Source organism: Bos grunniens, chromosome 5 (assembly GCF_055505025.1).
Source record: "Bos grunniens cultivar Pamir isolate PY7600 chromosome 5, Bosgru_T2T1.0, whole genome shotgun sequence".
NCBI classification, from domain to species: domain Eukaryota; kingdom Metazoa; phylum Chordata; class Mammalia; order Artiodactyla; family Bovidae; genus Bos; species Bos grunniens.
In genome coordinates, this window is record NC_141169.1 from 100,625,405 (window position 1) to 100,637,159 (window position 11,755).

General features: G+C 35.4%; 2 protein-coding genes across 4 annotated transcripts in view; both read right to left on the reverse strand.

Annotated features, from left to right (window-relative positions):
• LOC147372731 (killer cell lectin-like receptor subfamily B member 1B allele A) overlaps positions 1-203 on the reverse strand; it is a 26,959-nt gene extending 26,756 nt beyond the window's left edge. The window contains exon 1 of the mRNA XM_086404150.1: positions 103-203. The gene's annotated coding sequence lies outside the window, so the exon portion shown is untranslated. The remainder of the gene's footprint in view (positions 1-102) is intronic.
• Positions 81-9,941, reverse strand: LOC147372732 (natural killer cells antigen CD94). 3 transcript variants are annotated; one of them, XM_086404153.1, is made up of 7 exons: positions 9,678-9,920; positions 8,707-8,799; positions 8,522-8,572; positions 6,978-7,022; positions 6,670-6,821; positions 5,809-5,912; positions 81-204 (listed from the first exon to the last, which is right to left on the reverse strand). In XM_086404153.1, the coding sequence occupies exons 1-7, from the start codon at positions 9,682-9,684 to the stop codon at positions 183-185; spliced, it is 474 nt and encodes a 157-aa protein (XP_086260279.1). In that variant the 5' UTR covers positions 9,685-9,920; the 3' UTR covers positions 81-182. The 3 variants fall into 3 exon arrangements, with proteins under 3 accessions (XP_086260279.1, XP_086260277.1, XP_086260278.1); XM_086404151.1 differs by lacking the exon at positions 81-204 and adding an exon at positions 4,461-5,026 and having other exon boundaries at positions 9,678-9,941; XM_086404152.1 differs by lacking the exon at positions 81-204 and adding an exon at positions 5,399-5,637.
• Positions 9,942-11,755: the final 1,814 nt, after the last annotated feature.

The window sequence follows — 11,755 nt, forward strand, 5'->3', positions numbered from 1 at the left end:
ACATTCTGAGTAACAGAATTAAATGAAGAAAGACTGAACTGACTTATGGAAATACAGTTTTGTTATAGTGTGTGTTTTTCACACATTTCATTACCCTCTTACCTTTGCTTTATATCCAACAGTGAGATAGTCATTCACCCCGCTCCTTCCAAATCAGCCCATTTCAGAGCAAAAAGCAGAAATCAAAATAAAAGTAAGTGACTCCTACAGAGAATACATCAGAAACATCATATCAGAAAGAAACAAAATTTTTGTGCAAAACCTTTCTATAAAAGGAATTGTTCCCATCCCAAGGAGTACAAAGAGATTTTCAGGATGAAGGAAGCATAATTCAGGTAAGAGTGGGAGAAAAAATTAATAACAATGAAATGAGTCAGATGGTCCTGGATTGACTGTAATTAATATGATGAGGCCAATAGTAAGAAGGACACTTTGCCATGGATGACTAGTAACATTTCTTTAAGCTAGCACTTTACATGATAATGCCCTGAAATTATCAGTTCAGTTCAGTTCAGTCATTCAGTCATGTCTGACTCTTTGTGACCGAAAGGGGTTGCAGCAGCCAGGCCTCCCGTTCATCACCAACTCCTGGAGTTTGCTCAAACTCATGTCCATCAAGTCAGTGATGCCATTCAACCATCTCATCCTCTGTTGTCCCCTTCTCCTTCCACCTTTCCCAGCATCAAGGTCATTTCCAATGAGTCATCTCTTCGTATCAGGTGACCAAAGTATTGGAGTTTCAGCTTCAGCATCAGTCCTTCCAATGAATATTCAGGACTGATTTCCTTTAGGATGGGCTGGTTAGATCTCCTTGTAGTCCAAGGGACTCTCAAGAGTCTTCTCCACACCACAGTTCAAAAGCATCAATTCTTCAGCACTCAGCTTTCTTTAGAGTCCAACTCTCATATCCATACATGACTACTGGAAAAACCATAGCTTTGACTAGACGGACATTTGCTGGCAAAGTAATGTCTCTGCTTTTTAATATGCTGTCTAGCTTGGTCATAGCTTTTCTTTCAAGGAGCAAGCATCTTTTAATTTTATGGCTGCAGTCACCATCTGCAGTGATTTTGGAGCCCCCCAAAATGAAATCTGTCACTGTTTCCATTGTTTCCCTATCTATTTGCCATGAAATGATGGGACCAGATGCCATGATCTTAGTTTTCTGAATTTTTTCTGAAAAAGCTGAGTTTTAAGTCAGCTTTTTCACTCCCCTCTTTCACTTTCATCAAGAGGCTCTTTAGTTCTTCACTTTCTGCCATAAGCATGGTGTCTTCTGCATATCTGAGGTTATTGATATTTCTCCCAGAAATCTTGTTTCCAGCTTGTGCTTCATCCAGTCCAGCATTTCTCATGACATACTTTGCATATAAGTTAAATAATTAGGGTGACAATATACAGCCTGACATACTCCTTTCCCAATTTGGAACCAGTCTGTTGTTCCATGTTCCGTTCTAACTGTTGCTTCTTTACCTGCATACAGGTTTCTCAGGAGGCAGGTCAGATGGTCTGGTATTCCCATCTGTTTAAGAATTTTCCATAGTTTGTTGTGATCCACACAGTCAAAGGCTTTGGCACAGTCAGTAAAACAGAATTAAATGTTTTTCTGGAACTCTTGTGCTTTATCAATAGTCCAACGGATGTTGGCAATTTGATCTCTGGTTCCTCTGCCTTTCTAAATCCAGTTTGAACATCTGGAAGTTCATGGTTCATGTACTGTTGAAGTCTGGCTTGGAGCATTTTGAGCATTACTTTGCTAGCATGTGAGATGAGTGCGATCGTGTGGTAGTTTGAACATTATTTGGCATTGCCTTTCTTTGGGACTGAAATGAAAACTAACCTTTTCCAGTCCTGTGGCCACTGCTGAGTTTTCCAAGTTTCCTGGCATTTGAGTGCAGCATTTTCACAACATCATCTTTTAGGATTTGAAATAGCTCAACTAGAATTCCATCACCTGTGCTAGCTTTGTAGTGATGCTTCCTAAGGCCCAATTGACTTTGCATTCCAGGATGTCTGGCTCTAGGTGAGTGATCACACCATTGTGATTATCTGGCTCATGATGATCTTTTTTGTACAGTTCATCTGTGTATTCTTGCCACCTCTTCTTAATATCTTCTCCTTCTGTTAGGTCCATTCAATTTCTGTCCTTTATTGAGCCCATCTAAGCACAAAATGTTCCCTTAGTATCTCTAATTTTCTTGAAGCAATCTCTCATCTTTCCCATTCTATTGTTTTGCTCTATTTCTTTGCATTGATCACTGAAGAAGGTTTTCTTATCTCTCCATCCTTTGAAAATCTGCATTCAAATGGGTATATCTTCCATTTTCTCTTTTGCCTTTAGCTTTTCTTCCCTCCACAGTTCTTTGTAAGGCCTCCTCAGACAGCCATTTTGCTTTTTTGCATTTCTTTTTCTTGTAGATGGTCTTGATCACTGCCTCCTATACAATATCATGAACCTCCATCCACAGTTCTTCAGGCACTCTTTCTATCAGATCTAATCCCTTGAATCTATTTCTAACTTCCACTGTATAATTGTAAGGGATTTGATTTAGATCATGCCTTAATGGTTTAGTGGTTTTCCCTACTTTTTTCAATTTAAGTCTGAATTTTGCAATAAGTATTTCATTATCTGAACCTGAGTTAGCTCCCAGTCTGAAATGATATGGGAGCTGAAATGATATGGGATATAGGAGCTGATGATATGGATATGATATGGGATGATATGGATATGATATGGGAGCTGAAGAAAACCTCTCAGCTATCTTTAGAAGGCAACAGGAATTTTCCTTTCTCAGTGAAGACAACTTTGAAATAGATTATTCTTTGAAATTAGATATAATCTGTAACATTTAACACCTTCTGTTTCCTCATTGCTCTTGTGATATTGTAATAAATTTTCATGAGTTCTCATTAAAAATAAACGATTGAACTATGTAAAATTCATAGAGTGATGATGTTAGAATAGCAATTTCAAACCTATGCCTGAATGTAGCTATAAGAACACAGTTGATATTCATCCTTGACAAAAATTATGAAAATTCTATTATTTCCTGCATAGAAAATAAACTTAGATCTATGCATATCCTATGCAGAAATATATTTCCTACATTTTTTCTCCTTAGGAAAAACAAACAAACAAGCAAAATACTCAGAGGAAATTTTTTTGTGTAGGAAGAGGACAGATTGATTGGACAATTGGAACAGAAAACTGTTTTCTTAATAAGCTTGTCTATACTGATCTTTATAAATGCAATTTTAAAACTATATTGTTACAAAAATGACACACACAGCAAAGGCAAAACATTTTAAATATGTAGAAAGTGCAATGCACGTCCAAGTTAAATACCTGAAAGATGTTACAGCTATCCTGTGTTTTTCATAGTATAACCTAAGTGCTTTTTCCTAGGTCAATCTTCATACAAGAACAAAGGTTTCAAGTTGTATTACTATTATAATTGTATTTTGAGAAATAAAACATGAGAGGTTCTTATCTCTTCCTGACTCTTTGTATTTTGAAAATCAACCTTGAGCTCTTAATTATAATCATTTAATTGAAATACAAAAGAAGAGTGCAAATAGAGATGTCAGTACAAATTTCTTTAGATGTATATTCAACAGTTATTTTTTAAAAGAGGGAATTGGGTTTTGATATTTCTGAGGTCGGAAAAAACCTATTCAGGTCGCAAGCATCACAACTCATCATGTTCCCTTCCCTTCACTGACCCACTCAGAAACCCCTCAATAAAAAAGCCTGCTTGCTCCCTGTCCTCTTAAATACTAAATGTCCAGTATTTTACCACATGCCATTTAGGAAAAGATTTTGGGGATTGATCAGAAATTGAAATCTTAAATGCACATGTAAGAGTGGCTTTTTCTACTGTCAGATGCTGGGAGGGATTGGGGGTAAGAGGAGAAGGGGACGACAGAGGATGAGATGGCTGGATGGCATCACTGACTCGATGGACGTGAGTCTGAGTGAACTCCGGGAGTTGGTGATGGACAGGGAGGCCTGGCGTGCTGCGATTCATGGGGTCGCAAAGAGTTGGACACGACTGAGCGACTGATCTGATCTGATCTGAAGCATAAGGCAAGAAAGATACTTGAAAAAACAAAAAATAAGACTGTATATTCATGTGATCAGAGCTTGGGTTCCCCTTCCCCTTGGAAAATGTGAAGGCAATCTTGTAAGATCACATACTTGGATATAACTTTCCAATTGTTCTGCAGAACTTGGTAGCATCAAGATAAGACACACAAATGTGTTACTTAACCCTTGTGATACATATGAAGAAATTATTATATGGCACTTTCAGGTCTAAATTAGAACTTATAGATGAATAAATATTCACCAAAAACTTAAAACAAACACTAAAATTATTTTTACTTTCAGAGGAAAAAAGATGAGGATGGGACTTTCCAATTTAGCACACCATACAAAGAACTAATATGATGTTAATATATATTGTTTGGCCTGAATTAAGTTTTATTTAAATTTCAGCAGAGATTATTTCCAAAAATAGATGCATAAATTGTTAAATCCATACCATATACATTGAACATTCATTAAATTATTTATCTTAACTCTATAATTTCAGGTATAGGTACACAAATTTCATCAATTTTAAAACACAGGGCAAAATTTTAAATTGTAACTATATATGTTGATGAATTAGGCATACTGTCTTAGTTATTGTTATGTTGTATACCTAAAACTAACATAATGTTATATACCAATTGTATAGTGATAAAAACTTTAAATATATATTTTCAAATACATGAAAAGTATATGATTGATAAAACACAATTTGGGAAATTTCGAAGATCCCAGAGGTAGGTAATACAATTTGTAACCATTCTAAGTAATACTGAATTTCCATTGCACAACACTTCTGCCCCAAGAAACATCTAAACAAGCTGTTGTTTACAGATATAACGAAACTTCTTTTCACAGTGTGCATCCAAAATCCTTCCTCTTGGGTTATACATAATGCAGTTCTTTGGATTTACAGATTTAAAGAAAGGAAGTCTGCAATGAAGAAGAAAATTTTAATATACAAGAACAGGAAATGAAAAGGTTCAAGGATGCTGTTCTTGCTAAATGATAGAATTAGGGAACATTTAAAAGCATTTGAATGAGATATTACATCTTGAGTCATTATCTTCTTCATTCAAGTCATTTTTCACAATTTCAGAGTACAATGTTACCAAAACACAGTATGCTCAATAATCAATAGCATTGATATGGGATTTTTTTATTTTGTTGTTGTTTTTAATAATTTTGATATGTGTTATTCTTTGCTTCTATGTTAATTAAAGATGTATTAACTAAGTCTAGTCCAAGAAAAAATCAGATTATAAAATTTCTCAATGTATGATGCTGTTAAATCTCATATTTAAGAATGAAAATGAGATTTGAAGCTTATAAATATACAGGAAATAAACCCAGAATATTTGAAACATGGGTCAATGCTGAGAATATCAGTCTCCACCAGAATAAGAAAAATAATGGACATACTGTTTTCTCCGGACTGCTTTCATACATGTGAGATTCTGTACATATGCATACATATCCAAGTGCTTGTACCAAGGCAGGAAACAAAACCATATGTCGAAAGCTCTTGAGCAAACACTTGGATGCTGTGGATGTGGTTAAAAATTTTATTATGTTGTATCTATTCTCTTTTTTATAGTTTCATGCCCAAAATAGGATACCTTAGTTATAATGGTTCTGGATATTCAATTCTCTGATCAGATCTAAGGATAAACTCAAAAAGAACAGGAAAAAAGGTTTTGGTACCAGAAACTTACAGATCTTGGGAGAGAGTAGAATTGTCCTCCCACAACCAGGCGTGATGTTCTTCATCATAAGAAAGCCCAATCCAGTAAAAACTGGTACTGAACTTCATAAAAGCCTGCATGGAAACAGAGACCAACATATTAATCTATTTTGAATCTACTCTAGGAATCACGTACTTTTAAGGGGGCCAGTGTCCACATCAGTTTTTCAATTATACCCACTAAAATAATTTTTAACTTCTAATTTGGGAAAAGGAGTCAGTCACATGCCTACTATTTCTCATTCATCAAGCCCATTCATTTATGGAGGAAAAAAAAAACCCACAAAAATCTCACTTCTTGAAGGAATGAAAGATGTCATAAAGGGTATGAGAGTTTTCATGGAACACTTCCTTCAAATGGGATCAATAATCAAATCTGATCCCAAATCAACCGCATCTGGAGGGATAAATCTTTACCGCAGTTTCTTCAGGAAGCTACAGAACTTTTTATTAAGAGTTGGGTTATTATTTTATAATATTCTACATATTCATTTCACATTATACCTGAGTGATAGCAAATGTTGTATAATTACAAAATCAGTTATAAATTCACTTAAAGAACTAAAAGTTTAAAGTTTTTGGAATAAAACTAATGACCTATTATCTCTTCTTTGAATACTCTCTAAACAGTTTCTTATATTTTATCTGTCAGCACTCCTATAATGTAAACCTTAAAGAAAGTTTGGCTCAATTTTATGGTGGTTTCAAAGTATAGGAAATTAGTTCAAATATAATCATCCATTTACTATCTGATTAAAGACTTGAGTCAAAGTATAGATAATATATTTTTCTGGGTCAAATAAAATGTAGAAAATAAGAATTAAATACTTACCAGTTCATTTCTGGTTTGTATCTGAAGTAGACTGGAATTATGAGAAACACAAAAATCCCTACCGTCTTTCCGTGTTTTTAATTCATTAGAAATGAAATAACAGTTGCATTGGTAGCCAATCCACTTTTCTTGGCAAGAATAACAGCCAGATCCTAAGAGAAAAAATAAAACATGACTTGATGACATTGGAGATCCAGTTTCTTTTCAGTGCTACTTTCTCATTCAAAAAGCATTTGTTATTTATTAATTGTGTCTACAAATATTCTTTGAGAATTTACTGCATACACTACACATCAGCAGATATCTACCTGAACAACCCAGACATGACTCTTCTTCTTCATGGAGATTATATTCTAGAGAGAGAGAATTGCATACATTTTAGTCTTTATGAACTATTTTTAATGCTAATCTGGGTAAGTATACACAAGAAATTCACTGTGTTCAAATAAACAGTATAGCAGATTGTAGGATGTGAGGTGATTAGAAGAACCCTTTTTAAGGCAGTGATCCAAAGCTGATTTTTTCTATGTAATTAAAAGTAAACTAGATGAAAGAAGTATTAAAATGAAAAAAGAATTATAGCATATTTTCTGAGAGAAAAATTCTGCATATTTTATTTTCAAAATGATGATAAATAATATGATTAGCCAGAAGTCTGACCACCAAATATATTAGTGATGGTGTCTTCAGTATTGACCATCCTTGGTGATAAAAGTTCTATGACATGGCAGGCACTCAAATCTTTGTCAAATAAACAATTTTGAGGGTGTAGAGTAGAATGGTGGTTAACAAGGGCTGAGATATGGGGGAAATAGCGAGATGTTGGTCAAAAGGTACATGGAAATTTCCTGGTGGTCCAGTGGTTAAAACTCAATGCTTTCACTGCTGAGTACCTGGGTCCAATCTGTGATAGTGGAACTAAAATCCCAAAAGCTGTGAGGTGAGGCCAAAAACAATTAAAAAAAAAAAATAGAAGCTTTCAGTTAGAAGATGAATTCATTCTGGGAATCTACTGTGCACCATTATAACTAGAGCTAACAGTATTGTGGTATAAATACTCGTGAATTGCTGCAGGAGTAGTTCTTAAATATTTTTACCACAAACAGAAATGATAGTTGTGTGACATGATGGAGGCAGTAGCTAGTGCTACAGTGGTAATAATATTATAGTAATAAGTACATCAAATCAACACATTGCAGACATTAAACTTATACAACATCATTTGTCAATTGTATCTTAATTGTATCTTAATAAAGCCAGGAAAATGCTCAGGAAAAAAAAAATATGAATGAAGATGCTATATGAACAAAGAAGATAGTAAAACAACTTGGAGAGTGTTTGAGACAAAAAAAAAAAACAACAGCTAGGACTTTGAGCTGACTTTCACAGGTTAAGTGTTAAGTAGGGTTTAGAACTGCAAAAATCTCCATGCTGCTTTCTGAGTTATAGAAGAAGCAGAGGTAAAGGTAAAGAGATATAAATGTATGGGTTATAAACAAACACAATGAGGTAATTAGGATTGGCTATAATATTTACTTTAATGTAAGTATCATGTATATATATAATATAAATATAAAAATATAATGTATTTTTTATTTGCTACTTAAACATGAACACAACATTGAAAAAATTTTTTCAGGGTAATATTTTCCTTATTATTTAAATATACAAATAATACTTATTTGATGAAATCTAATAAATTCTTATGTGAACAATGAAAGAAGACTATCCTACAACAAGCAGGCAAGTTTTGATGACTATAATATTCCATCAAGCTTCTGTATGAGAAAAACAGGAAACTGCTTATTTTATTCTTTATCAACAAGAAAGATTTCCAAAGTAGGAGCTCTACCTTCCTGAAGATCTGCAGAGGGTCCAGGCTGAACACTTCGTTTAGTAAGTGCTGGAAGAAATGATTAGAAATTTACTTTATCAGACACTGTTTTATGAAATAACAAAATACTCCACATTAGAAAAATCAAACTTTTATTGTAAGATAGTTTCATGACAATTTTGATCTTGACTAGGAAAACTTACAATTTTTTAACAGAACTCCCAAAGCAGCCATCAACACAAGGCATATTACTCCTAAGACCCCAGAGATCAACCTCCATGCAGTGGTCCGAAAAGCTATAAAGAAAGATGGGATAATAATTTAAAGATCAAATACAGGAGTTCTTAAAGGCAGAAACCAGTGAGAGAATCCAAAAGGTTCTTTGGTTTGATAACCCATTTTGCCAGTAAAATGTTTGAAAATGAAGACAGTCCATTGAGAAGTCTATCCAATACCAATATTTCAATATGATGTACTTTGTTCTTCATTGAGATTTTCAGTACTTTTTCTTCTTTATCAGTTCTGTCTCAGTACAATGTATTTACCATTTACTTTTTAATTTGAAAAGAAGCTTAGAGATCTGTAGTAAAAAGAGACAAACAGGCACTAAGTTCCATTTTATGGACTCAACTCTTTGCGACCCCACGGACTGTGGCTCACTTGTTTTCTCAGTCCATGGAATTATCCAGGTAAGAACACTGGAGTGGGTGCCATTCCCTTTTCCAGGGGATCTTCCCAACCCAGGGATTGAACATGGGTTTCCCTCATTGTAGGCAGACTCTTTACTGTCTGAGCCACCAGGATAACCCTGATATATTGATAACAAACTTATATTAGTAACAACAACATAAGCATCACAAGGTGGAGCACATGATTCCCATTAGGTAGGTAGGAAAACCTAGGATAATTTTCCTGGTAAATTTATATCTCAATCAGAATTTAGAGCTATCCTGGTGAAAATCCACTCTTTAAATCTGTTTTGAGAATACTTCACAAAATCATCTCTAAGTGACAGAGTGAAGAATCAGAAAAATGAAATTAAAAAGTGCTAATATATGAGAAACTTAAAACTGTACACATTTTTTCTTAACATGTTGCCCAAAATTAGCCATACCCATGAGATATATTTTTGGTTATTTTTATTTTTTCACTTTATGACTTGGGCTGCACATACCTGCCATGTGAGATGTTGTCTAATGTCGACGCAGATAAGGCACTGTGGATGCTTGTTCAAGGATAGTGAGGTTAGTCCATGGAGCTAAGCTGGAGGCTACCAAAACCCCAAAAGTTGTGAAGAAATTTTAAAAAAGAAGAACTGTGAATCAACATGTGCTTGTATCTTCTGCTGACAAGACAAGGATGTGTAGTATGAACAAGAAGCAGTAAAATCGCTATCTTCTAAAATGCTTCTGGAACCGCAATACAGGAAATTCTCACTGAACCTCATAATGCAGACCATTTGACTATCACAAAATAAGGTCAGAGGAAAGTTTTGTTTTTTTTTTAATGTTCAAACATCAAAGTCATCTAAAGAGTTACTTGGAAAATGGAATATATGGGCAAACCAAAGGAAAATTTACTTAGTACAAAAAAAATTTGCACAGAATTTTCCATTTTTAATCGTAAAAAATGTTTATTATTTACCTTGTGTCAAACATGAAGCACATGACATATGTTAGCTTATTTTTCCCCTGAATGTGACTTAACAATAAAGATAGATAAATATGCTTATTTTACCAATGAGAAAAGTAAGGTATAGTAAAGCTAGGTCACATGTCTGAAACCCTGGTAGTCTTTCTCTAGAGCACACATGAGATGAATTTCAAATTAAGCCTCTCTCTCCATCTATGTTTTCTTAATTTTCATTTATTTCCTTTAGTAGAGTGGTTGAAACTTTTCAGCTCTCATGCTGTACTTCTCATTCTTGCCTTATTAACCCAAGTATGGAAGGCAAAATAAAAATGGTGGAATCAGAGGGACTTCTCACCTCCTCTCCTTCTTCTTCTCTCACTCTTTCTCTCTCCCTCATTTAATTCTCTAACTCCGTGGTAAAAAGCCATCAAAGATTGGTTCAGTCCAACAATGTAAATGTCAAGTCACAAATAAGATAACTGAATGCACTCATGCATATACACACAAAAGATATAGATAGATAAACAGATAGATGGATAGCGTAGAAGATGGATACAGATAGGTAGACATATCTACATGTGTATACATATATGTTGGAGAAGGCAATGGCACCCCACTCCAGCCCTCTTGCCTGGAAAATCCCATGGATGGAGGAGCCTGGTGAGCTGCAGTCCATGGGGTTGCTAAGAGTCGGACACGACTGATCGACTTCACTTTCACTTTCATGCACTGGAGAAGGAAATGCCAACCCACTCCAGTGTTCTTGCCTGGAGAATCCCAGGGGTAGGAGAGCCTGGTGGGCTGACGTCTATGGGGTCACACAGAGTCGGACACGACTGAAGCGACTTAGCAGTAGCAGCATTCATATATGTGTATATTTTATATACGTATGTGTGCTCAGTTGCTCATTCGTATCTAACCCTGTGTGACTCCATGGACTGTAGCCCACCAGACTCCTCTGCCCTGAAATTCTCTAGGAAAGAATACTGGAGTGGGTTGCCACTTCCTCCTCCAGGGTATCTTCCGGACCCAGGGATTGAACTCATGTCTCCAGCATCTGCTACACTGTACATGGATTCTTTACTGCTGAGCCACCAGGGAAGTCAGGTGATTAAAGAGGACTTTATATGCATATATGTGTAGATTATATATAAGTATAAAATCCTCTAATTTTCTCTGTGCTGTCAGCACTGGTTGATTGATCCCTTTTTGCACAAGGGCAGTTGAATTGTTTTTGTACCGATTTCCCTACCATTCATCTCCACTTGAAGCAAATGTTATCACTTCCCCCTTCCCATATCCCTTGGAATATTTGTAAACTATGGTAAATCAGCAAGTGAAAATTTTCCCTCTTAGAACTGCTGAAAGTTTTGCTGCTCCCGCCTGGCAGTCCAGAAGTGCTGAGGAATTCTCACCGGGATGGCCCTAACCAATGAGTCTCAGTATTTGCTCTAATTCAGCAACTGTGACTTGAATGTGAGGCAGTTTTTGAACATTATATTTTTCCCCATTCACCAGATTCACTCAACAGTGTTAGCCTCCAGTCTCCTCCTCTAGTATCTGGATTAAGAGAGTGACCTTTATTGTGTTCTACATTCTCTTTCCTGAATTAACACTTCC

Bases quoted from the DNA above. Each gene is read 5' to 3' on its own strand.
- LOC147372732 (XM_086404151.1), bottom strand. The intron at 7,023-8,521 runs GTAGAGCTCCTA...CTCTCTCTCTAG, and splicing joins CTCTGCAGATCTTCAGGAAG to AATATAATCTCCATGAAGAA. The intron at 5,913-6,669 runs GTAAGTATTTAA...GTTTCCATGCAG, and splicing joins TACAAACCAGAAATGAACTG to GCTTTTATGAAGTTCAGTAC.